The sequence below is a fragment of the Hippichthys cyanospilos genome, chromosome 2 (genome assembly GCF_059441005.1).
Source record: "Hippichthys cyanospilos isolate Australia breed blue-spotted pipefish chromosome 2, RoL_Hcya_1.0, whole genome shotgun sequence".
NCBI classification, from domain to species: domain Eukaryota; kingdom Metazoa; phylum Chordata; class Actinopteri; order Syngnathiformes; family Syngnathidae; genus Hippichthys; species Hippichthys cyanospilos.
This window is the reverse complement of record NC_142370.1, coordinates 23,417,504-23,444,183: the sequence shown is the minus strand read 5'-3', so window position 1 is coordinate 23,444,183 and position 26,680 is coordinate 23,417,504. Positions and strand designations below refer to the sequence as shown.

Here is a 26,680-nt window from a genome sequence, read left to right as displayed (position 1 = left end):
ACATTTAGATTGTTGAAAATGAAAAAAAAAAAAAAAAACTCGACCACTCAGAAATACGGCAGGTCTCCGTTTTTTTTTTTTTAAATTGTGAAGTAAAAAAAATTATTCAAGTAGAAACATTTTATTCCAGTTTAGGGTGAGCATGAGATCAAAAGAGAAAAACACAGCACGTAGACTATTGCCATGTGTTGCTGGAAGCCCCATTCATTGGAAAACTGAGTGTGCACCTGTGCGTGTCTGCTGACGAGCCTCTTGTAAAACGACAACTTGTGCACATTTCCAAAAGTAACAATATCATCTCTAAAGCGCCCAGATTGTTTCACCCCCATCTTGATTTGCCAGAGCTGTCTGTGTGTGTGTGTCGGTGCGTGTGTGTGTGTGTGTGTGTGTGTGTGTTAGTGGGATTGCTCTTTCATGGTCCTCTATAAAAGCCAATGTGTTCTCTCTGAGTGATATCTTTTGACGATTTGCTGATGTTGAGTTCCCGGTGTGCTAGTTTACGTGCAGCAGAAGTGAACTGAAGGACTGTGTGGCTGAGGAGCATTGGAACACAACGATGACGCTCTGTCTGCTGCACAACCTGACCAAGATGTCAAAGGATGGCTTGACTGCGTGTTCCAGCCAGGTCATACCCTGCCATTTCCCTCAGGTGAGTCTGATAGCTTTTGATATTCTTTAATACTGTGATGCGTAATGCAAGGAATGCACAATATTGTAGAAACATGCGATGTGCAACTCTGAATGTTGAACTTTGCGTTTTTGTGATATTGAACTTAAGTACTTAAAGAAATTACTTTTACTATTTGGCCCGGCCCACGGACATGTTTGTCTTTTACTCCAATTAAGCTGTAAAATATCTCGAGGATATGAGTGGTAAAAGGCGGCACTTGACCACAATTTTGATCTTCATGGCAAAGGCTTTGAATACTTGTAATGAAAATGTGTCGTCGTAGTTTTCTATTTTTGATCAATTAAATGTGTCTTTTTTCACATTCTCATAACGATACGATATTTTGTGGAGAATTTTGAGGCAAGAGATCATTTTCTTTATACAGTTCAGAATGAGACTGTGAGACACACACGCACACAAAAGAAGCGCTGTGACTATCGGCACTTTCCGGACGCACTGTAGATGATATCAACAAGACAATAGATACAGTGCTTTGAAAATGTATTTGCCCACTTCCTGATTTCTATGTTCCTTTGCATATTTTGATTTCTGTCGGTGCTTCGTCCTGCATTGTTTTGATATTTTTTTTTTTAATTCATCAGTTAAACTGGCTTCTGTCAGTGACGGACTGATGAACCCACCTCTGACAATTAAAGTTGAAATCAATGAGAAGAGTCCACTTTTCTCGAGCCAGCTTCTGCGGTTTTATTGTGAATTGCATGTTTGCGCCTCTTACCGGTCATCCTACTGCAGTATTTCAGCTACAGTGTCCTGCTGACCCTGCTGGTCAGCTCGGTGTTCCTCCACATCAGCAGCATCGGGAAGTTAGCGCTCATGCTGACTATCCAGGTTATCTTCCTCCTGCTGGTTGAGTGGCCTCGAGTGGTTCTGTTCGACAATGCCGACCTGCTGCTTGAAGCCAACACAATGTAAATCAGCGCCATCGGTTATTTTTATCGTAATGTAAACCTAAAACAACAATACCTGAATTCACGTTTAAAGTGATCCTTTGGGGGCATACAGCAGCTTGCCAGTGTTTTGTTTTTTGTTTTGTTTTTCAGTGCCATGACAATAAAGCTGATCCCGTATTATGTGTTTTCTTACAGGCTTGCTTTCAACACAACGGCAGAGCAATGGTATGTTGATTTTCATTGTTTTTATTTTTTTTAGTTTCATGTCCCTCTTGACTCACGATGAACTGGTGGTTTTGCCTCAGCCTGGAGAGTGTGACCAAAGTTCCGCTGAAGATCACCACCCCGGTCATCCTGACCATCTTTGTCCTGGCACTGTACTTGCACAGCCGGCAGGTGGAGTCCACCGCACGTCTCGATTTCCTCTGGAAAGTGCAGGTAAATTTCGAATGAATGAATCATCATCGGCGGTGGCAAAGGAAATCCATTCACAATGCTAAATTCTTCATGCTAAATTCTTAAGTAAAAGACTCCTGATAGGACCATTCAACACTTATATCGCTGGCATTGGGCAGAATCCTAATTTCTCTCAAATCCGCCCTTTTTCTAATGACCTCAAAGATGGCACGTTTGTTCAACCAGTTTTACCACAAATTGTTATTGCAACAGAAATTCTCTTGAATAAGACCAAGAATGGGGAAACTCTTGCTCCCAGTGCGTTGCTGCATCTTAAATGCTCTTGGTCACGTTTTTCTGTTTTGTTTTGGTTTCTGCCTTGTAAGACCACAAGATCTCAGTCAATCAAAGCCAAAGTTGGATTTCTCTCTCTCTCCGTTTGCTGTTTTTGTACATTGCGTTGTCATCCACGAGGGTTGAAAAAAGTAATGAGTCTATTTTGACCGTCCAGGCTACAGAGGAGAAAGAGGAGATGGAGGAGCTGCAGGCGTACAACCGCCGCTTGCTCCACAACATCCTGCCTGTAGACGTCGCCGCCCACTTCTTGGCTCGCGAGCGACTCAACGACGAGCTGTATTACCAGTCGTGCGAGTGTGTGGCCGTCATGTTTGCCTCCATCTGTAATTTCTCTGAGTTTTACGTGGAGCTCGAGGGCAACAACGAGGGCGTTGAGTGTCTCCGTCTGCTCAACGAGATCATCGCCGATTTTGATGAGGTGAACCGCTGTATTTGACTGTTTGTTTGTACGGTCTGCACCCATGCAGACCAAACGCATGCCCACGTTCCCCTAGCCGTCATGGGTGCACTGGGATGACATCGTGAAAGGGGCGTTGCGGCTGCAGAGTGAGAGGCAGGCGTTATGAGAGCCAGATTAGAAATATAGCCACCAATATAATGCGTATTCCATAAGAAATGGAATCGCCGTCGTGCCAAAGGTGAGGTATAATCATAAACATACTTACAATCACCTGAGGAAAGTTTGAAGTACCGCAATACAGCCCCTTTAAGTCCATTTGAAGAATACTATTGCGCTTTTTGGGGCAACTGGGTCTGGATTGATTGAACCGTACAAAGCTGTCTTCTCTGCACTTTGCGCGGTCTCATCTCATCACCTTTCCCCAGATCATCAGTGAGGAGAGGTTCCGTCAGCTGGAGAAAATCAAAACCATCGGTTCCACTTACATGGCCGCCTCCGGCCTCAACGTGTCCAGCTATGACCGAGATGGTCACTCGCACATCCTGGCGCTGGCTGACTACGCCATGAGGCTCAGGGAACAGATGAAATATATCAACAAGCACTCTTTCAACAATTTCCAGATGAAAATCGGTAAGATCTGTGTTGACACTTCATCTCGGCTTTGCTGTTTGTTTTGCAAAACATTTTGTCAGTTGTTTATTGAATTGTATGTCAAATTCATGACTTGTGCTCCTCAGGGCTGAACATGGGACCGGTGGTGGCAGGGGTGATCGGAGCCAGGAAGCCTCAGTACGATATCTGGGGAAACACTGTCAACGTGGCTAGTCGAATGGACAGCACCGGCGTACCAAACTACATTCAGGTAACTCCTCAACACTTGAAGATACAAGAAGCATGAAATGTACAAACGCCGGAGGAATGGAATGTGATGTTAATACCACTTTGAAAAAGTCTCTCTTGGTAAGATGATTTTTACATGAAAAAACGTCAATAGCACATAAGCAATTAAATGTCATTCAATGTTGCGTGTTGCTTTTCTTTTTCCTTAGGAATAATTGAAAAGTCGTCAAGGGCTCCCAGTTCATATTTGTGAAAGCTTGACATAATTTAATCCATATTTTTGCACAGATGATACTTTTACATTCATGATCTTGACAGCTTACCCTCACAAAGGTTGCGGGCATGCCGGAGCCTCACCCATCTGTCTTTGGACAGGAGATTGGCTACACCCTGAAATAGTTGCCAGCCAATCACAGTACTGTACTTAACAAATATATTTTACAAGCCCTTGGACTGCCTTAACATAGCCGAAGGGGTACACGCACCACCGATTGAGAGCTGCGGATTTAGGGACTATAACTAATAAGTATTTACGCGATTTTTGCTGTTGCACATCTTTTCCTAGGTGACCACAGATCTATACCATGTACTGGCCAACAACGGCTACCAGCTGGACTGCAGGGGACTGGTCAAAGTGAAGGGCAAAGGCGAAATGACCACTTACTTCCTGATCAGTGGCCCCCCCGGTACTTAACCTTGGATCGCGAAACGAAATCACGGAGATGACTAATGCGCTCAGTGTCGCACACGCAGCAGTGTCGTGTTGGTGGTGTTTTAAGGCTTGTTTAATTTTTGTCTTTTTTTTTTGTTGCACAAGCAAGCACAAAGCCCATTTATTTGCCTTGGGAGAAGAGAGCTTGATTCCTATTAGCTGTGCAAGTATTTTCTATGGGCTCTTAAATTATTGGTTTTCCTGTGGATTACTGTAAATGACTTGTGGCCTGTAGGTGTTTTTTGTGATGTACAGTACGATACAAAGGATAGACTATACATACATACAGTATATATTATGAAAGAAGAACACAACCAAAAAACAACACTGGGGCTAGACTGTCCCAAGTACACAAATATAATCAGGTCTGTGTGGTCTAATCGCTATGACACACACACACACATCTTCATAGACTATAAATACATACAATATATATTGTGAAAGAAGAACACAACCAAAGAACAACACTGAGGCTAGACTGTCCCAAGTACACAAATATAATCAGGTCTGTGTGGTCTAATCGCTACGACACACACATGCACACACACACACACACACACGCACACACACACACACACACACACACACACCTTCAGGTGGACTAAATCACAACAGATAAAGAGCGCAAACAATACACCTGACTTTGCGTGTATGTACGCGTGCGTGCGCGCATGTGTGCGAGTGACTTGACTGACCTCTGAAGCGTTCCTACAAAGAAGCATACTGTAACTTTTCACTGTGACGTTTTTCTATATGCGATCATGCTTTCTCATTGTGCGGTTTGCATTCATCTCCAGATTTCTGGTGATTGTGACAGGATCATATCAATTTTGATATCAATGTCATTCCAAACAACAACAACAAAAAAAAAGTCAAATTAAACAAAGTATATTTTTGAAGAAATTTAGGACAGAGCGTGTATAGCAGAAGTTTTTTTTTTTTTCTTTGCCTTAATGTGAACCGGTTGTGGTGGACCAATTTTTCAAACATGCTTGTTTTTATCACACTTGGAATGTAATTCAAAACAAACGTGAAATGACCACTGAAAGGCATGTGCCACTTGAGGATTCTGTGTACAGGATTTGTGCTGTACATGCACTGCAGTATTTAGGAAGCGAGTTTTCTTTAGATGTCCAAAATATTTCTGCCTTAAAAGGTGACACCATTTGCCTGAAAAGTCAACAAGATACCTCTCAGTCATTTTTTGGATAGGACAGCAGCAAATGATTCTTCATGCCTTAATTGTGTGTTGCTTTTTTGTCTCGTGATGCACTTCTATAGCACAAATGTTGTATCTATTTTACAAAATAAAAGCAAATTGTCCTACCGCTTCTTTAACATGCTGTGTGTGGCTCCCACTAATTTGAAATTGCTCTCATTTGACTATGACTCAGATTCGGTAACTTGAGAACGCCATCTTTTTCTCCTTTTCCCCAACTATATCCATCTGCAGTTTCAGGATGGCTGTGCAATGGAGAAGATGTAATTGCTGCACATGAATAATGCATTTCTCTCCGGTCAGTGGCAAAGTTCTCACATCACTCCAACATGAACAATAATTAAGCCTCATAAATTCCTGCTAATCCCTTGTGACTAAGCCCCATGTAACTAGATCGCTATGCAAAGTCGACAAAGTGATGTGCATAACAAAACAGCGGATTTGTAAGGTCAGTCTTTGGCTTGTTTTATATCCGATAACATCTTCACTCCTTCAGCTCAACAGGTATGAACCAAGAGTCCAATCTAGTGTGAAACACAGTTGCCATTTGACATACGCTAACTCTCAAATTTTGGACCAACACTTTAAATCAGTGAAACTGATAGACAGGAGTTCTGTAAATACTAATAGAATTGTGTTATAATTTATAATTGATAATTGATGGATACAAGTATTTAATGATACTAATAATGGCAGAAAGCGCCAAAGCACAGACTGTAAATTGCAAGTCAATCCTTAATAGAAATGAGAATGAATCGTCCCCCTCAAAAAAAAAAAACGCAGTCCTTTCTTAATGTTCCTTTAACTTCTGAGCACTAAAATGTGCTTTCAAAAGCACAAACAGATGAATATATTCATGAATAAAAAATCACCATATTACCGATGGATAATTGGCAATATGGTAACGGGATATAGGATCGTTTTACAGTTTCAAGCTATATTTAGCGGTAGAATCCATGTTAATCTCTCGAATACATTTATTGTCTTGACTGTCACGACAGTGTCCTCTTTGGGATCTTAGAAGAGATCTGTTATCGCAAAGAAATAACTATTATTGATGAATGTTTTTACATAAAAAGTAACCAACATAAAGTGTCAGACCTGTTCTCAAAAAGAAACAATTATAAATAAATATTTGTCCATTAAAATATGTTAAACATAAAGCATCATCTTTTGAGATGACGTGAGAGATGTGTTCACAAAATACATCATTAATAATGAATATTTGTCCCCCCCAAAAAACTTCAACGTTTAGTGTCTCCGTCTGAGATCGCGGTAGAGATGTGTTCACAAAAATAAATCATTAATAAATATTTGTCCACAAAAAAGTTCACCTTATGAGATCACAGCAGAAATGACCAGTTGGGTCAAATCATTCTAGTATGGAGTAGAATCTGGGTTTTAAAAATACAGTAAAGACACTGAATAACCTCCTGAACACAAAATGTGTTTTACGAACCCATATAGTCCTAAAACCTTTCATCGCTTTGATAATTATTTTAAAAGGATTTTTGCAAGTTTGTTTGTTCCTCCAAGTACCCCCGGCGGTACCTGTACCCCCATTTGAGAAGCACTGATTTAGAGCATTCAATTCACCTTCATTGCAGGTCTTGGAATGTGGGAGGAAACCACAAACCAACACAGGAAAAGGGAGAACATGCAAACTCCACGTAGGAGGACTGGAGCCAGAAGCAAACCCACCATATCCGCTTTGTGAGGCGTGCTAACCACTTTTCTGCCACAGCTAATCACGTCACTTTCTTTGATCATTTTAAACATTCGACTGCACTAAAGCGTCCCACTTTTAGTCATCATGATTTTTGCATACACATTTTAGTATTTTCTTTACTCAAATGTATTTAGACCTTTCTATCTATTGGGACAGTGGTTTTCAAAACACCCACATCTTCTTATCCTTGCAGTCGTGACTCACTGAATAGAAGATCCACAAAGCTTATTTTTGTTTGTTTCAAAATTGTCTCCGTACAATATGTTTTCTTTTTGATTGCAGTTTAAAATGAGTTTGATATTTAGCCAAAAGCATATTGCTGGCTACGCCATCAGTTAGCCCAAAGGCTGAGCTGCACAGAGTATATCTTGTGACAACTCGGAGCATTTTCTATTGCTTATTTTGGGGTCTCAACCCACAAGTTGAGAATCACTGTTAGGATATCAAGGCTAGCATTTTAGCATTCTATCAACTCTCAATTGAAATAGTACATGAATTTATGGTATAGCAACACTGAAAACACCTTCAATCTATTTTAGTACTTTGTACATGGTTTTTACTCGTGATTTTTGGGGTTTTTTTTTGGCATATCAACTTATAGCAAACACATCCAATAGGACTAGTCCCAAGAACCCTTGTCATTTGATTTCCGAGCGTTACCTACTCACAGTTTAAATACAAAATAAAATAAAATATTGTCTGCCGCTCCAATAAGGACGCGTGGTAAAGAAAAGATAGATAAACTATTTGAACCTACCACTACCTACTTTATTCGGCCATTAGGAGTTTTTAAAGCCTTTCCTGAAGATTGTAATCTGTTATTCAAAACTGGTCACCGGCCCCTTTGAATGACACGAGTAAATAAATGATGTCCCAGAGCAAGAGAGAGTTTCTTGTTCACTTTAGACGGGCACCATCGCAGCATTTAGATCCTGCTACGACAATCCAGGAAACAATTTTGCCTGAAAGCTCGGCGGGGTGAAGGAGAAAAAGCCACGCTTGGCTGGGAGGCGGGGAGCGCCGATGCTGCGTGGGAGTGAGCTTAAGCCAGACCACTTGCTGTCACGTGGGCTCTGGGTAGGTGTGCTGTAAAGCCACCCCGCTGCTGCTGTCACACCTGAAGGGAGCCGGTTGAGCAAATGATGACTCATTTGTCACCACTTCCTCAAATCACTTTACACAGTCACACTCCACATCCAGGCCCGGTAGGCTGATTCAGGCTGTAACATGCGTCTGGTGCCCCGGCGCCGCGTGGCCCTCCTGAAACTGGCCGTCCTCGGGGGGGCTATCTTCATGGTGGCGCTGGTCTTTCTCCAGATGGACCCAAACGCCTCGATCGCCGCCGAACCCTGGCTGTGGGAACAAGTGCAGAGGAAAGACAAGATGATGGTCCTGGTCCGAGAGGCCGCCAAAAATCTGGGATTCCAGATACCCGTTCCGGGTCAGACGGAGGCCACCGAGGGCATCGCTTGCCTCCTCGGTTTCTATAGCGAGGCTGAGCTTAAGCCTCGCCTGGAGAGACCGCCTCGGGACCCCAAGGCGCCCGGCGAAAATGGGGAGGGCTTTGAAAAAGCCAATCTGTCTCCCGAGGAAGCCAAGGAGAAAGAGGAGGGCATGACCAAGCATTGCTTCAATTTGTTCGCCAGTGACCGTATCTCGCTCAGCCGGAGCCTCGGCGAAGACACTCGGCCTCCAGAGTAAGCTATCGCTTTTTTACAACCCTTGTGGCTCTCCACAGGCTCATCAATTATTGACAAGTGCAGCTGCTCACCAACATAGCAAGAGATATTTGATACCACCTTTTTTCAGATCGAAACCAATTGGAATAGTTACTCGGAGTACTCGCAGATATTGCGCTTCGATAGTTAAAAGTTTTTTTGTTTTTTTTTTAAATGTCATTGAACGTAACGGAAAACCACTGTGAATAAAACTCCTTTCTGACACAAACGATGATATCATCCTCAATGCCGGATTTTCTTTGGTTTAATTAGCGGTTGCTGGTACCCGCAGCATCCGCGAGGACCTGATACCTAAAAAACGAGGCTGGTATCGGACTTATTGGAATTGTGACACCTGCTACCAAGACTTGCTATAAAAATACAAACACATCTCATTTGAAATGGAATTTCCTGTAGAAGTGGCGTAATGTTGAAGTCATTCGAATGTGGGTTGAAAAAAAGATTCAGATACAACTGTAACAACACCGAAGTTGCTAAAATGCTATCAGTCGGAATCCCGACATACAGCGAGATCAAAACCCGAGTCCAACCAGTGTCTACAGGCAGATTGATGAGAAATTCGACAAGGATTTCAGTTTCATATGTTCTTGCTACCATTTCTGATTGGAATCAATCAAATGTTAACACGCAAGCTGTTTCAGTGGTAACGTTCAGCCACCGCAAACATTTAGTCACAGCTTAATTAGCTTCCATATTGCTATCCATTCAGATATTTGTAATTACATTGGATCAATTGTTAACATGGCCACACACATTCAGGTGCTTGGCCCAGAAGTTCCTCCGCTGCCCTCCACTGCCTGACACCAGTGTGATTATTGTGTTCCACAACGAGGCCTGGTCCACGCTGCTCAGGACTGTGTACAGCGTCATGCACACGTCACCCGCCTTCATGCTCAAAGAAATCATCCTGGTGGACGATGCCAGCACTGAAGGTGGTAGACCAGAAAATGACAATTGTGTGCACTGTTTTTTGGGGGGGGGTTTTTGGTTTGTTTGTTTTTCAAAATGAAAATAGAAATAGACACACGTAGACTACCTCGCTGGCTGTTAGCTGTGTTCTGTCACTGGCGAAGTTGACAATCCATTGGCTTACCTATCTCTGTCACTGAAAAATTCTGTTCATCAGTGTCACCACACCCAACACAATGGATGGTAACCAGTTAGTTTGCTTTTGAGAGACTGTCAGTCTATTATTAACGTTACGGAATGCATGAGAACATATATAGCATTGCAGTTTGCCGACTGGCCCGTTTCAAAACAACGATGCCATTTTTTTTCAACTCCAACTAACTAACTCCAACTCGAACTAACCCACAAAAATTTTCAAAACTTGTAAACCAACTGTTCCACAATTTTATTTCAATGACCCATAACGGTGATTTGTTCCCTATCTCTGTTCATCTATCTTTGCTAGTGGCATGTAGTGCAAAACAATTAGACACTCATCCACTGGATTGCACAAGGTCCAAAGGAACATTTGTAGCCACGTTGCCATTCAGGCGTCAGAATAATAGCTTTGTGTTTGATGAAACGGGCATGTATTCCATAGCATCAGGAAAATGAGAATTGCTGTATTATTTCTGGACACGTCCTACAAAAGCAGGGGTGGGCAACTCCAGGCTTCGGGGGCCGGTGTCCTGCATGTTTTCCTGTTTTCTCTCTCAAACACACCTGAATCAAATGATTAGGATTATTCTCAAGCTCCAGCAGAGCTTGTTGATGAGCTAATCAGGTGTGTTAGGGAGAGAAAACTGGAAAACATGCAGGACACCGGCCCCCGAGGGCTGGAGATTCCCACCCCTGTCCTAAAGGGTGATCGAAATTCTATTTCAAAACACTTTAATATTATTCATTTCTTGTATTTTTTCCCCCGCCTAGTGTGTGTTAATGTCTGAATTTTTACAGCTCATACATGTTTTACAAGTCAGTGTAAATGACATTAAAAATGAGCAGAGCCACAATCCTGTGCCAGCTCAACCCCCCCCACCAACTTAAAATTCACACGCAATAACATTGTTAACATTGAAAAGAAGATATCGAGAAATCATTTATAACCAAATCAAAACATGCCATTACTTTTCAATCTCTCAATACATTTTTGAAGTGTTTCTAATGCAAACCATGTGCCTTCCCCAAGTGTACCTGCAGAGCCAACTGGAGGAATTTGTCAAAGAGCTGAAGATTGTCCGTGTGATGAGGCAGAAGGAGAGGAAGGGACTGGTCGCAGCCCGGCTGCTCGGCGCCAGCGTCGCGCAAGGCCAAGTGCTGACTTTCCTTGATGCGCATTGTAAGCACTTCAGTAGCACCGGCACACACTCTGAAAACCATGTTGCGGGCACGTTTTCCCTGCGAACAATGAATGTAGTTACTAGCAGTCGTTAGAAGAGGCCGTGTCCAAAACCAGGCACACATTCGCAGGCGCAGCATGCATTCATTGATATTGTACATGTACTTGCTAAAACCGTGGGGCAAAGCAACCCGATGGGCAAGTGCGACCTTCTTTTTTTTCACGTTTATTTGTCTGAGGTTTTTTTTGTTTGCTTGTTTTTCTTCAATGCAATGTCACGTGGGCAACCAACAATAGCTACGCGGTCGAGAGGTGGACTGCGGGCGATGCATTTTAAAATAATCTGTTTTGCTGTGTGTGGTATGATGAAGAAATGCGGATGCAACATCTCACTGAAGTTTTATATTACGCTGGCAACCCCGCTGAAAAATTTCTGTCTACGCCTCTGCCTAACACAAGTGTCTTTCCGCTCCTCTACCTTGTTAAAATAGGTTAGTTACATTTTTCGAAGTTGGAAAGCGGTAACGCAAAAAAAAAGACTGGACTAGAGGTCAAGATGAGATGGACGAAACCACGGCGACATCGAGTGCCATCGAGAAGCCAGGGATTCATTGACCATTCATTGACGAACATCGCACGAGATATTTTGAGAACGGCTTCAAGATGTCTTTCACTGTGCCAAAATAGCAAAATGGGTAGTGTACATAAAAAAGGGCAAAAATCTTTTTGTGTGTGTCTACTGTCTGTGTCTTTTCAACTTTTCCTTAAAGGGGCGCTTGTCAAAAATCCTTACAGTAATACATTCCATGTGCTTGGGTAAGTCTAAACCCGGCATTCCGACTTAACAAAAAAATGCATTTGTGGATTACGAAATTAGCCATGAATCTATCTTGACCACTTATCCCCAGGGGGGTCACAGGCATGCTGGAGCCTATCCCAATCAGCAGCTAAACAAACCCACCCAATTGTATTTATCTGAGGCAGCGAGCATTTTGCCACATCCTATCGTCTTTCAAGCTAGATGTGACAAACAAAAGTTGGATTTTGTGTGCTTTTAGGTGAATGCTTCCACGGTTGGCTGGAGCCGCTAATGAGCCGCATCGCGGAGGAGCCGAGAGCGGTGGTCAGTCCCCGCATCGTCACCATCGACCTCAACACGTTCAAGTTCAAAAAGCCCGTGGCCAATCAGCGCTACAGCAACAGAGGGTCCTTCGATTGGGCCTTGACATTTATCTGGGAGTCCATCCCCGCCAAAATCTTTGAATTGCGCAACAATGAAACCTATCCTGTCAAGTAAGCAAAGGACAAGGAAACGAATGAAGTGTTATTGTCATCTGCATATCGCTGCGATTGAGCTCAAGAAAGATTGCCTTATTTACCTGTGAACATTACAGAACACCCACGTTTGCCGGAGGTCTCTTTTCCATATCGAAGCGCTACTTCGAACACATCGGAACATATGACGACCAGATGGAGATTTGGGGTGGAGAGAATTTGGAAATGTCTTTCCGGGTCAGTCTTTGGTCCCCATTTTCTTTCAACGAGCATAACCTCACGCAGGAAGAATTCAACAATTATGTCACCAACGCTTTACAAATTAGTCTCCACATTTGATGCCAAATCCCCAGGCTGCGTTTAACCAAACCCATTTTGATTTGCGTAAAAGTTGGTGTACTTGTAAAAGTGCGATGCCGAGTAGGTGATCGGGAGCTACAGGCTACCGAATTTTGACATTTTCAGCCCGAAGGGTGTGGCTGCCTTCCTTTCAACCCTCAGCAACTATAAGGTCGACCATTTAGAACAGGGGTGGGCAACTCCAGGCCTCGGGGGCCGGTGTCCTGCATGTTTTCCTGTTTTCTCTCTCAAACACACCTGAATCAAATGATTAGGATTATTCTCAAGCTCCAGCAGAGCTTGTTGATGAGCTAATGGTTTAAATCAGGTGTGTTAGGGAGAGAAACCTGGAAAACATGCAGGACACCGGCCCTCGAGAGCTGCAGTTGCCCACCCCTGATTTAGAAGATTGGTGCAAATTCAGTAACTTCAATTTTTTACTCAATACATTTACCTTGAATTGACCTTGTGGATCAGTCAACCTTAACTACATTTCTCGTGAAAAATAATTTCTCAATTGTTCCCTAAAATATATCAATAAAGATTTTTCACAAGTACTGCAACAGTGGCATAAAATGGACTCATGTCATACAACATAAATTTCACTTCATTGGTGATGGCAAAGTGTGCTAACATTTTAATTATAAAAAAAATGTATGCATTTTTACTTTTAACATAATTTTGACTAGAGTACTACAAAATAGAATGGAAAAAGTGAACACTGTCATGTTCCACATTATATATAAATCTGGAAGGACTTGTTTTTTTTTGTACTCATGTTGTATGTTTCTCGTTTACGTTACGCACACAATGTCATTTGGCAAAATGAAGGCTTTAGCAATGTTTGCAGTGGCAGCAATTACACTTTAGACTCTAATACTCTTGTTGCTTTCTCCTAGCCCGAAACATTAGATGGCACCGTCACCATCTTATTTCTTACCTTCATTGCGCTTGAAGTTAGGAATGGCTTTCAAGCATCACTCAGTGAATCAACCTATGATTCGATTCATTTGTGAGGACTGACCCCATAGTTCTAAAGATATAAGGCCTCAGCCGTGCCCCTTTTTGCCCAAAATGTCAATGTCAAAGGATGTCCTAGCGCATCCTTGGCCTTCAGCTGTGTTTGATGTATTCCTTCTCTTGCCCAGGTGTGGCAGTGCGGCGGTCAGATGGAGATCCTTCCTTGTTCGGTGGTGGGCCATGTCTTCCGCACCAAAAGTCCACACACTTTCCCCAAAGGCACCGAGGTCATCACTCGCAACCAAGTGCGGCTGGCCGAGGTCTGGATGGATGACTACAAAGTGCTTTTCTATCGTCGCAACATGAGGGCCAGCAACATGGCCAGTGAGGTGACACTTTCTTCATGTGTGAGCAGCTTCTAGGCCTGTTCCATATAATGAACATGGTTGTCATGGTAATCTCCACAGCTTGAGTCGAGTCAACTGGATCCTTCTCATTAGTCAAAGGAGCGTTTGGTATTCGGGGCAGATGTTCACCTTCATTTCTGTTAGCAAAAAGACTTGTGTGACAAACCCCAGCAGGACAGACACAGCAAAGCATAAAGAGCAACATTCCACACGTAAAAAATTTGAACTGAAAAAAAAAACCTGGAAAAAAGGTGAATCTCCTGAGAGAAAATAGTTGCCTCAACTGAGCCTTTGAGTATTACAGCCAGAAAACATTCTACATAAACTGAAATTTAAAAAATTCTTCTTTTGGGACTTGTGAACATCACCGATCTTGATGGTGTGACTGGCTCTGTCAAAATAATAGCCATGAGTGTTAACTCAAACTCTGGGTCAGGAACTTGAGATGTGACTTGGACTTTTAACCTAAAGCCTTGGACTTGTGGGTCAAAGACATGAGATTTGACTTGGACCTGGCCTTAGAGACACGTGTCCATCTCTGAAGTGGCGTGGTTGCAGCCTAAAATGTTATTGTAATGTCTGATGGCAGCGGACACAAATTTTTTTCACATTTTGCTCTCTAAAATCTACAATTTACAACCAAGAATCACAACCCTAAAATAATATATTTTTAAATAGTATGAATAAAAAAGATGTATGAATGTCTTTGGCGAGTAATCCCAGCATTTGCAAAAAAGGTCCAGGAGGATCCCCAGGCACTCCCAGGCCAGCCTAGAGACATAGTCTCTCCAATGTGTCCTAGGCCTCCTCCCAGTGGGATACGCCCGTAACACATCACCAGAAAGGCGTCTTGGAGGCATTCTAAGATGCCTGAGCCACTTCAAACTGGCTCCTTTCAAGGCGGAGGAGAAGCAGCTCGACGATGAGTCCCTCCCGAATGACTGACCTTCTCACTCTATCTCTAAGGGAGAGCCCGGACACCCTGCGGACGAAACTCAATTCGGCCGCTCGTATCCAGAATCTCGTTCTTTCGGTCATGACCCACGGCTCGTGACCACAGGTGAGGGCAGGAACGTAGCCTGACTGCGGAGAGAGTGCTTTGCCTTTCGGCTCAGCTCTTTCTTCACCGCGACAGACCGTTACGGAGTTCGCAGCACACCAAAGGCTGCATCGCTCACTCATGAACAAGACCCCAAGATACTTAAACTTCTTCATTTGAGGCAGGTCCTCATCTCCGACCCAGAGAGGGCACTCCACCCTTTTTTGACTGAGGACTACGGTCTTAGATCTGGAGGTGCTCATCTTCATCCCGGTCACTTGGCTGCAAACCGAAGCACTCCCCACAGAACTTTCCACACTGCAAAACCACACTGCTCCTGCTTAATCCAAGGTTCAACCTCCTGACGGACCCTCCTCTCCAACAACCCTGAATAGACCTTACCAGGGACACTGAGTAGAATGATCCCTCTATCGTTGGAATACACCCTTTGGTCCCCCTTCTTAAAAAAGGGACAAGCATCTTGGTCTGCCAATCCAGGGGCACGGCCCCTGATGTCAGCGCGATGTTGCGGAGGCATGTCAGCCAGGCCAGCCCTACAACAAAGCACCGCTCAGAATCAGGGGGGGTGGGGGGGTCTGCCCAATCATGTACATCCAGGTCTCACTGTCTTTGACAACTTGAGCATTGAAGTCCCCCAGCAGAAAAAGGGGAGTCTTCGGGGGAAGCGCTCTCCAGCGCACTCCGGCACTGGTGCTAGAGCCCAAGCTGTGTGTGGAGGAGCGTTTGACTATATTTAGTCTGAACTTATCCGCTTCACGCCCCAGCTCAGGCTGCTTCCCTGCCAGAAAGATGACATTCCATGTCCCAACAGCAAGCTTCTGCAGCGGGGGATTGGAATGCCCAAATCCACCTTTGATTGGTCAAAAGAAGTTTCTGTAGCCCTTAGAAACAAGACTGTAAGATTGTAAGAATTGCCTTATATTTTTTTAAATGTAGTTTGTTTTTAACTTTCAAAGATTTCATAAAGAAAACCTTTATGTTCTTGTTATGGGGTCTTTTGGGTAGAATCTTGAAGAAACATTTAAATTTCATGCATTTACGAAAACAGCTATAAAACGACAAATAGCTAAGTGAAACATTGGAAATGTTTTTCAGATCCATAATATGTGAAGTGACTTGAGGTCACTTCTCTTGTGAATTGCCACGATCGAAACAAAATTGAACTGAAATGAAATTGTTGGATTCAAACAGTGTTTGTGGTTGTAGCATTCATACGGAGACATCTCCGAGCGTCTGAAACTGAGAGAGAACTTACACTGCAAGAATTTTTCTTGGTACCTGAGCAACGTCTACCCAGAAGTGTTCATTCCTGACCTAGTGCCAGTAAAATACGGGGCTGTAAGTTGGGTTTGTCATTATCAGTCCAGATGGATGTTTCTTCAGGTCGTGTGTTACGTAACACTTCTCCCTCTTTTGTTTGCTTCCAGATAAAGAATGCCGGATCTAAAACGTGCCTGGACGTTGGTGATAAGAACGCAGCCGGCAAACCTGTTATCATGTACACTTGTCACAACCAGGGAGGGAACCAGGTACAGCACTAAGACACCCGCACACAGTACACCACCATAGTACCACCAATGTCTGGTACTTGCCTGATTTCAATTTAAAAAGGTAAAAATCAAATTCTGATAAGTGATATGCTTCCAAACTGTCAATCTTCTAAAATATATTATAATTGTCTACTCTATAGTTAATGCAATAAAAAATTCACACCGTCAAAACGTTTTTTTACCCAAAAGATTCACGGTACAATTAAACGTAATCTGTTAAAAACAATAAAATTGTCTTTAGAGGCTATGTGCATTTTAATAACAAATGAGGAAGGCTAATTGATGCTTAAATATTCCTTTGAGACTAAAACTAAATAAGACTAAAAAGTGACAACTATTCTAGTATGGGGGAGAATCTGGTTAACCTAAAGTTTCTTTAATGAACTTGTATTTTCCTGAAACATTAATTCAATAATTATAATATTTATAATATTTATATTTTATATATTTATAATTTATAATATTTAAATATTTGTTTGTATGTTTTATTTAAAATCTTGAGTACCCCCTGGAGTTCCTTCAAGTACTCCCAGGGGTACTTGTACCCCCTTTTGAGAACCACTTATTTCGAAAATCAAGCTCAGCTTTTACTCCCAATCTAGGCTATAAAACTAACCATCAGAAAGTGCAACAGGTCCATGGGCCTAAACAGCCATTTTGACCATCTTGGAATTCAAAATTATTTTAAAAACAGTACTTGGCCAGAGCCTTAAAATCCCTTCAGTAGTGTTTTTGTTTATATTCAAGATTCAAAATTTTCTGACGACTGATGGCAATAGTTTGGTTGAGCCATAGGTTCAGGTGACATACAAACTTTCAAACAACTATAAGTGTAAAAACTGTCATACAAAAGATAAATACAACAAATCAACTAATGAACATAATGAAAAACAAAAGACCTAGAAATCCATCAAGTCTCAAATTGAGAAGCACAGAAGAAATATTCTTCAAGCTTGTACTCGCGCGCACACACACACACACACACACACACACACGCACACACACACACACACACACACACACACACACACACACTCGCACACAAGCACACGCGGTCACGGGGAGAACATCTAAACTCCGGCTATGTTCTTTTCTAGTACTTTGAGTACACATCCACCAACGAGCTCCGTCATAACATTGCCAAGGAGTTGTGTCTAGAGGCGGCACCCAATCCTAATCCGGTAAAAATACAGGAATGTACGCTGAAAGGGGGGGGGTCCAAGTTGTCACCTCACCAGGAGTGGATCTTCACACAGGTATGTTTTAGTTCTTTTTGTCCGGGCCTGGATAGAGATGTGTCGCAGCCTGCCAATGCTTTTCCTTTCTTACATCTTCAGGAGGGCCTACTGAAGAATCCCATCAGTGGGAAATGCTTACACCTAGAAGGGGATGTCATTCTGATGGACAGGTGTAATGCTTGGAACAACTACCAGCACTGGAGCTTCAGCTGACTTTCTTTGGCCACGATTTTAGCATTCATTCAGCCCGTCCGGGCGGACGAGGTTTTGACGCAAGACCAGGACAGGCTCGTGTAGATCCACTTGGATTGGCACTCAGTGCTTTCAAACTAATCCAGGTGGAAAGTCAGGTTTAGAAGGCTGGAAGGTGAACATCAGCGGTGGGCAGTACTGACATTCAATGCACAAGTCTCAAAGTGGCTCGGTGTGTCTGTTTTTATGTGAATTTCACACTTTAGACTTCCTCCGCTGATGGAGGAGAAGGTGGTGGTGGTGACGATGAGAAAAAAAAAAAAGCAAAAGACTCAAATAAATTGACAAGCTGATAAAACCTTGGCCAGACCACACCAATTCTCATTTTAGTGTTTTGATTTGAACTTCAAGATTGAAAGGCCGAGAGGGGACTTTTTCCATTTTGCACCAAAATAAGCAAATAAGTCAAAGATGTAAGTTAGAAGGTTTACGGTGTTGCTTTTTGACAGAAAGTAGTCTAAGAACAGGTTCAAGGTAGTTCAATGTAACAGCGAATCGTTCATCTCGTTCATACGATGTATACAGAACTGGCATGAAACAAGTTATGCAATGAGTCTAATAAAAAGGTTTGATGATTTGTTGTCCTCGCAAGGGTCGCGAATTGCTGGTGCCTATCTCAGCTGTCTTGGCCAGCAGGCGGGGTACACACCAACTGGTCGCCAGCCAATCACGGGGTACAACCATGCACACGCACAAACACCAATGATATGATAGTCCTCTAATAACATGATTAATTCAATAATATATCTTCAGCAATTTAGCTTAAAAAGACGTCCTGTGGCAAGAAGATCTACAGTAAATACTATATCTCAGATTCCTGTTAAACAGGCAGACACACGCTTGCACTCAGACATCCACAAGCCCTTTGCTTCATTATCCTCGTAGCATACCAACTATCAGCTGTCCCAACGTGAAAGAACCGGTTCAGAGGCTCTGTTAAATGTTCGTTGAGCAATTGTGCAGGGCAAGGAACATTCCGGAGTGAAGGTCTTGTGGAACCTGATCTGACAGAATGCATATATGTGTCCCACTTGGCACGTTGACTGAACAAATGCTCTGATGAGGAAAAAAAGGTAGACTTTTGCTTTAACGAAACAAAGCGCTGAATGCATACGACGACCCCGCGAAACAAAGACGATGAAAAGAAATTAAAAACCAAAACGTACGATGCACAGATGAGTGCATTTTGTTTTTGTTTTTGCCCAGGTTTTAGTCGTGGAGGCGAACATCTTAAAGTTCTAGATGGATTTTATGTCTGATGCCAGTATGTTCCAAAGTTTACTGCTGTTATATGAGGTTGACAGTCCAAATTTGATTCCGCGGAGAGGTATTTTGCAGTTTTGGTTTGCTGAGCATGGCGATATGGTGACAGTGGTAAGCATATCCGCCTCATAGTTCAGAGTGCAGAGTTCAATTCCAGCTCGCTCTGGCCTTCTTGTGCGGAGTTTGCATGTTCTCCCCCTGCCGGCGTGGGTTCGTTCTCGGCACTCCGGAGTCCTACCGCATTCCAAAATCAAGAACGGCATTTGTATTGGACGCCCTAAATCTGGGCTGTCAAACATACTGCCTGCGGGTGTGTTCTGGCCAGCAAACGTGTTTAATCCAGCTCGTGACATGACTTTGTAAGAAATCGGTTCCAGAACTATTATTGTGTTGCTTTTCGCCACCCAAATTACGTGTCACACTGTCCAACAGCCTGCCAAAACCCCATACATTTGTTGAAACTTTTAACCATGGATGGAGAAATCTAAGAATAGAAAAATATCTGAAGAAAGTAGAACATTTATTGATGCCTGGGCAGATTCATACAGTATGTATTTACCTCTGATGAGAGCGGGTTAACAATGTGCCCAATTTGTCGTGACGAAAAAAAATACAGAAATGGCAACGGAAACGGCAAATCAATTCCAAGCTGAGTCGATGATTATTCTTTAATATAAGCTCTTCAAAAATAACTACTTTTCTGATTATTTTCTCATGATCAAAACTTTGTAAAAGGTAGGAGTTTTGAAAAACGTGTCATATGGTAGAATTAGTTCGTTTGAAAATTGATTAATTTGCCGAGCCACCAATTAAAGCTAGATGAGATGTGAGCTAAAAATGACTACACTGTACAGTATGTATGAGGTGTCACTCAAAGACACGCTCAGCGCTAGGAGGATAAACATCACAGCATCAAATTTCAAACAATCTTACCATTCTTGCAATCTTGTACAGCCTGGTCTCCACTCCATGTCCAGACACTCAGGAATGCTTCTAGAAACCGAGTTCTTTGGAAGAAAAGGAAATGAAGAGCCAGATGTGGCACTGGTTATAAAAAGTGCATACGTGAAATACGTTTTGAAAATGCCAAATGAAATCTTCTCTGCCATAAAAAAAGTAATTAAATGCAACATAAAAAGTAAAGCACGGAAAAACATTTCTATTTGGTTTGACAAAATAATCGTTTTTGCTGAGGTGAGATCCTGTCTGAATTTTCATGTTATTAACAACAGTAGAAGCTCCGAACATGAAAAGTACACAAGGCCAGCTGGCTGTGTATACTTTTCGTGTTCGTGTTCAGATATGGATTCAGAAGCGATATCTGAGAGGTTCCAGGTGTTTGAGGAGGTGAACGGAGGAGGTCGTTGGTATGATGTATGTTGGACCATGCGCGTATGAGTCGATGACTCAATATTCTGAAAATGTTGAGACTAATGGAGATTGCAAGAACGTTAAGTTTTTAGTTTTAGTTAAACTAATTCGGATAAACCCATTGCTCCTCATTTATATTCTGCCAAGCCCCCTCTAGAACACTCCCTCCCCCGATGCGCTTACTATAAAGAAGATTATATATATATATATATATATATATATATATATATATATATATATATATATATATATATATATATATATATATATATATATATATATATATATATAATATATATATAATAATATATATATATATATATATATATATATATATATATATATATATATATATATATATATATATAAAAACATACATATACTGGATATATGTATGTTTTTTGTCAAGAACTTTCTGCTCACCTTTTAACCTGTTGAACTGGAGAAAAAGATGCGCATGCTCGCCTCTGATTACAGGTTTCTTCTCTAACTAAATTCGCGGTCCTGTTGTGTTTGTGTGTTTTGATGTTAGTACTCAAAAAAGGTGGTCGATGGCTTCATTGGTCACGCGGCATATGTCCTCCTGGTTTTCTGCTGCATCTGTTTCATTCAGATGATTGATTTGAAACGCATGTGTCTTTCATCTTCTCCTGCTTGGACTGAATGCTACCTCTTGACCAGTTTCGCAAGGCTTGATGAGAGTTCAACATCAGCCCTAATAGCACTCTTCTTTTTCTCTTTAATGGAACGTCGCAAATGCTGGGTCGATATGTACATTAGCATCTTCATCATCTTGATCATCCCTTATCATGAACATCCTCTTCATTTGTTCGGTCCACTCCGGCATTAAAGTAAGCAGCCATTGATCAGATTTCCCTAGATTAGATGTGGATTGTAAAAACAAAATAAATAAACAAATAATAGAAAAAGCCATATTGGTAATTTACGGTGAGGGCTAAGACATTAGAGAGTTTACAGGTAGGATTTTTACCATACATGACATGCATTACTTGTGAAACACAGTAAAAGAAGGCTAATATGCTGGGAAATACCACTGAGTTCGTAACAGCCAGCAGTTTGCCAGATAGTGAGAAATTCTTTTGAAAAAAAGAAATGGCAGCTAGCAAAAAAAGGATAAGAAGAAGCAACAGTCAGTTGCAATTTACTTTTTAAATAAACATTAAAGCAAAAGGAATTCCCTTTCAAACAACCACATCATGTACTTTGGCTTTCGGACAGTCCACATAGCTTAAAGCACAGGTGTCAAAGTCAAGGCCCGGGGGCCAGATCCGACCCGCCACCTCACTTTTTGTGGCCTTTGAAATGCTGATGTGACTTCAGGTTTCTGACTAAAATACCCAAATTGAAAGTTGTCTTTAACTTTTAAAAATTTGGGGGAAGAAAAACAAACATTTTCTTATTCTCCAAATCTCTTTTGAACAGTTTTTGCAGGCTTCTGATATCAAATCTTGGTAAATGTGTGATCAACACACTTAAATTGTATTTGAATTCACAGTCATTCCGACCCTCTGACAGAAACTATCACTACAATGCGGCCCAAAATAAAAAATTTGTGTAACGCCACTGGCTTAAAGGGATAGTGTGTAAGATTTAGCCCGTTTTTCATTACGAACAGCAGTAGGGGCTGAAAGTGCTGCATTAACTATTGTCCGTAGCTAGAACAAACATGGCTGCCACCGGAGAAGTGCTACCCCCATGTAATATGTAATTTATTGATCACTAAACCTATGATTACATGTAAAATATAGCGTTGGTCATTAAGAAGAAATTCATTTGCAAGTTTCTTAAATTTACAATCATTTAATGTAGAGTGATCCCCCCTACTTCGCGGTTAATGGGGGCTGTCAACCCCCCGCAAAGTCTGAAACCGGCGAATTAGGGTATCAGTTGCTAGATTTCTATGTACGCCCCAATATAGCCGCAGTAACCATAAACAATCCTTTTTTTTGCCTAATTTATTTCCTTTCTCCTATTATTTAACATTACATTATCCTTATTAACATTATTGTATATTCATTAAATAACTAATATTACTTAGTTTGTTGAGAGTGCGTTCTCAGGACTGGTTATCTGCACCAAGACTCCGGTGAAAGAGGACGCAAGTCATCACGTTGAAGTTCACATTTATTTTGGCTCATGTAAAGTGTATCATGTAATATCTGTTGAATAATAAATCAACAACAATCTTAAAGTCAGTCAACAAACATATAAACACTTAATCTATGAATTTACTGTATTTTTAGCCGACGTTAGCGGGTTAGCAACAATTACCAACAACTACTAATTATAAAGTGCAACCTCTACACAAACGAACACATCAACAGAATAAACACTCATCGCTTACTAACATAGGCAGTAGCGTGCGTTATCATCATAAATGATAATAAACTATAAATATGAGCTTACGTGTCATTCACTTCGTCACCGTAACGAGTCGAATGACGCACAGAGAACGTAAAACAGCAAGGAAACAGAAATGCAACGCGACCCGACAAATGAAAAGCATGCATTTCAAAATAAGATAAAAAATGTCACAAACTCTAACGCTTGAATAATTCTTAACATAGTTATTAACTAATATTACTTCGTTATTTGATTAATATAGTACTGTATATTGTACTTTTTTGCTTTTTTCAATTTTTGTACATTTTTGCACATTTTTTAAATGATTTTTTATTTTGAAATATTTTTTATTTTTCCTGGAAAGTAACGCAAGGTACTGAGGCCACGATATCTGAGACCGCGACGTAACGAGTCGCACAGAGAACGTAAAACAGCAACGAAACAGAAATGCAACGCGACCAGACAAATGAAAAGCATGCATTTCAAAATAAGATAAAAAACGTCACAAACTCTAACGCTTGAATAATTCTTAACATAGTTATTAACTAATATTACTTCGTTATTTGATTAATATAGTACTGTATAATGTACTTTTTTGCTTTTTTCAATTTTTGTACATTTTTGCACATTTTTTAAATGATTTTTTATTTTGAAATATTTTTTATTTTTCCTGGAAAGAAACGCAAGGTACTGAGGCCGTGATATCTGAGACCGCGAAATAGGAGGGATCTTATTTAATAAAAAAAAGGTCTAAATCTTACACACTGCCCCTTTAATGCTAACAAACAATGCAAAACAAAATAGACCGGTTAACAAACTGCTACAGTGTCACTTTGCTATAAGGCTACGGATATTTGAACATAATTGTTGAATAAAAATATAAATAATACAGTATAGCAATACTGGTACATATTTGTATTTATTCACTTATTCACAATTATTCACTGCTAAAACAACTAATATTACTGGTAGCTTACTGTGAATTAGGGTTGTGTGTGTGTGTGTGTGTGTGTGTGTGTGTGTGTGTGTGTGTGTGTGTGTGTGTGTGTGTGTGTGTGTGTGTGTGTGTGTGTGTGTGTGTGAGTTTTGGCATGAAATGACCCTTTACATCCAGTGGTGTAGGGTGTGGTACGCATGACGGTTAGCCCAGGCTCCGGGTAGCGTTGTATCGCTTGTTACGACATTGTGCGATGCAAGTAAAGAGTTAACACTACGTCGTAGTCCACAGTATCATTGTTATAATAAGTAACAAGAAGAGTGAAAGTTATAACTGAGTGGTTCATTGAGAAGTAGGTATACTCCAAATTATCACCTTTTTCAAGTATTGGAGGGAAAAAAAGAACAAAAAAAGTCTGTCATTTCTAATGAGAAAATCAAAACTTAACAAATGATCATGACTTAATTGGAGCAGTTTGTAGGTATACTGTAGTTACTGGTCACACAAGCAGAATGGATGAATGATAAAAGTATTCAAGAGGCAAATAAGTATTGGTTATTTTTTGGACATTTATCGGAATTCTTCGATTTGCTTTGCAATCCACAGGTCATGTAGATTTTTGCTCCACACTGGCCTTATTCCATTTAGCCCCAAAATAGCAGGGGGCAGCTGTAAATATATTGTCGAAAAGTACATTTAAAAAAAAATAAAAGTTAAAATTCTAGTAACTGGCTTTTGGGTCTCCTACGTGTCACAAAATAGCATTTTTGCCATCTTTTTTGAAGCTTTTAACCTTGTTCCAAAAATAATTTCTCACCCTAAATAGTAAATAATATGTAGCAGAGGTCACCAAATTTTTTTAAACTGAGAGGTACTTCTTTGGTACTGAGTCATACAAAGGGCTACTATGTAAATCTAGGGTAATAAGTAAAGTAAATGTCATACATGTATAATTGTTTGTAAATTTCATAGAAAATGACCAATTCTATCTCTTGTAAGCCATTTGCAGAACAGGCCTAAAGGCTACTCATGTGATCTTTGGGGGCTACCAGGTGCCTGTGGGCACCACGTTGGTGACCCCTGCTGTACGGTCATTTATAGCTCACAGCTGAAAGGCGCATGCAGCTCATCTAGCTTTATTTGGTGGCTCAACAAAGTAATCATTTTACAAACAAACACATTCTAAGACATTGCACGTTTTTTAAAATTAATTGTAATCACACCTAGCTATTGCAAACCTTTGATCATGAGAAAAGGGTTGAAAAAGTAATTATCTTTGAAGCGCTCGTAATAAAGAATGTTCAGTGTGAAATTAATTCACTTTGCGCAAATGAAGCTGGTCCATTTATGTTTCCGATCCTGAATGTACTGTACGTTTTTTTCATCACTGCAAATTAGGAACATTGGTAACCTGCTCTCGTCATAAATAAATGCATGTGAATTGCAAACCTTTGATCATGAGAAAATGGTTGAAAAAGTTGTTATCTTTGAAGCGCTTGTAATAAAGAATGCTCAGTGTGAAATTAATTTACTTTGCGCAAATTAAACTGGTCCATTTATGTTTCCAATCTTGCCTGTACTGTATGTTTTTTCGTCACTGCAAATTAGGAACATTGGTAACTCGCTCTCGTCAGAAGTAAATACATATGAATCTGCCCGTCATTAAATGTTCTGTTTTCTTCAGAACTGTTCTTTTCTTAGATTTTTCCATTGGCCGTCCGTGCATTACACGCTTTGGCCTTCAGTTACTGGACCCGTCTTACGCATTACTGGGCAACGCAGGCTATTTTTTCAGAGCATTTAAACACCAATAAACCCGCTTCTGCAATTAAAGCTTATCATTTTACGTGCAAAAACTTAGAATACGGAATAATAATTTTAAATTATTTGTCCACAAAGTTTTATGAAGTCCACGAAGAGCAGGCGAGCTTTATTGGAATTGTACGCTGCATTATACGTGTCACGTCTGGGCATGGTGAGTTGAGTTGGGAGGAGGAAGGGAAGGGGACCCAAAAAATGCATGAAAACGGAGAAATATGTGGCCCAAAAACCTAAGTTTTAACAAGGAAATGAGGCAGGACCGAACCGGGAGCAAAACTGGACAAAGTGACACCACACAGGTGGGCCGAACCAAACTCACGAGAACGCAGACGATAAAAGGAGACGCGAGTGGAAAAGAAACATGAACAAATCCCCACAACAACAAAACTCAACCAAACATGACAATTGAGTATGAATGACATAAAATTACAAAAACATATCAACTCACCCCATTCGGTTGTCCCCAAGTTATCGTGTGAATGCGAAAGCCATAAGTTATTCCTTTTTTTTTTTTTTTTATTCCGCCCGTTTTTTTTGATGCGTTTCAACTCATTGCCGGTTCATCCGATTCACAGCGTTCCAA

The 26,680-nt window shown here is 41.2% G+C and overlaps 2 protein-coding genes and 1 long non-coding RNA gene across 8 annotated transcripts in view; 2 read left to right on the top strand and 1 right to left on the bottom strand.

Moving 5' to 3' along the window:
* The window catches only part of LOC148427895 (adenylate cyclase type 6-like), a 44,898-nt gene extending 39,274 nt beyond the window's left edge, over nucleotides 1–5,624 (top strand). For all 3 annotated transcript variants that reach the window (XM_088408650.1, XM_088408651.1, XM_088408649.1), the window contains 8 exons: nucleotides 497–649; nucleotides 1,424–1,599; nucleotides 1,777–1,806; nucleotides 1,887–2,019; nucleotides 2,489–2,752; nucleotides 3,160–3,364; nucleotides 3,472–3,596; nucleotides 4,140–5,624. In XM_088408650.1, coding sequence (XP_088264776.1) covers nucleotides 497–649; nucleotides 1,424–1,599; nucleotides 1,777–1,806; nucleotides 1,887–2,019; nucleotides 2,489–2,752; nucleotides 3,160–3,364; nucleotides 3,472–3,596; nucleotides 4,140–4,268 — 1,215 coding nt within the window. In that variant the 3' untranslated portion in view covers nucleotides 4,269–5,624. The remainder of the gene's footprint in view (nucleotides 1–496; nucleotides 650–1,423; nucleotides 1,600–1,776; nucleotides 1,807–1,886; nucleotides 2,020–2,488; nucleotides 2,753–3,159; nucleotides 3,365–3,471; nucleotides 3,597–4,139) is intronic.
* Nucleotides 1,332–26,680, bottom strand: LOC148427893 (uncharacterized). 2 transcript variants are annotated; one of them, XR_015864885.1, is made up of 5 exons: nucleotides 26,546–26,680; nucleotides 20,538–20,611; nucleotides 11,116–11,319; nucleotides 5,614–8,587; nucleotides 1,332–2,006 (listed from the first exon to the last, which is right to left on the bottom strand). It is a non-coding gene; the product is annotated as an uncharacterized LOC148427893 (long non-coding RNA). The 2 variants fall into 2 exon arrangements; XR_015864884.1 differs by lacking the exon at nucleotides 1,332–2,006 and having other exon boundaries at nucleotides 3,815–8,587.
* galnt6 (UDP-N-acetyl-alpha-D-galactosamine:polypeptide N-acetylgalactosaminyltransferase 6 (GalNAc-T6)) lies at nucleotides 8,332–18,918 on the top strand. Of its 3 annotated transcripts, XM_088408654.1 has the most exons (11): nucleotides 8,384–8,439; nucleotides 8,552–8,931; nucleotides 9,733–9,905; nucleotides 11,111–11,260; nucleotides 12,319–12,553; nucleotides 12,655–12,772; nucleotides 14,023–14,241; nucleotides 16,508–16,639; nucleotides 16,729–16,830; nucleotides 17,949–18,107; nucleotides 18,189–18,918. In XM_088408654.1, the coding sequence occupies exons 2-11, from the start codon at nucleotides 8,552–8,554 to the stop codon at nucleotides 18,300–18,302; spliced, it is 1,782 nt and encodes a 593-aa protein (XP_088264780.1). In that variant the 5' UTR covers nucleotides 8,384–8,439; the 3' UTR covers nucleotides 18,303–18,918. The 3 variants fall into 3 exon arrangements, with proteins under 3 accessions (XP_088264778.1, XP_088264779.1, XP_088264780.1); XM_088408652.1 differs by having other exon boundaries at nucleotides 8,332–8,931; XM_088408653.1 differs by having other exon boundaries at nucleotides 8,334–8,931; nucleotides 14,023–14,223.

Excerpts from the sequence above, each read along its gene's own strand:
- galnt6 (XM_088408652.1), top strand. The coding sequence starts at position 8,462 with ATGCGTCTGGTGCCCCGGCGCCGCGTGGCCCTCCTGAAACTGGCCGTC. Across the intron at positions 16,831-17,948 it reads ACAACCAGGGAGGGAACCAG|TACTTTGAGTACACATCCAC; the intron begins GTACAGCACTAA and ends GTTCTTTTCTAG. Across the intron at positions 18,108-18,188 it reads AGGAGTGGATCTTCACACAG|GAGGGCCTACTGAAGAATCC; the intron begins GTATGTTTTAGT and ends TTACATCTTCAG.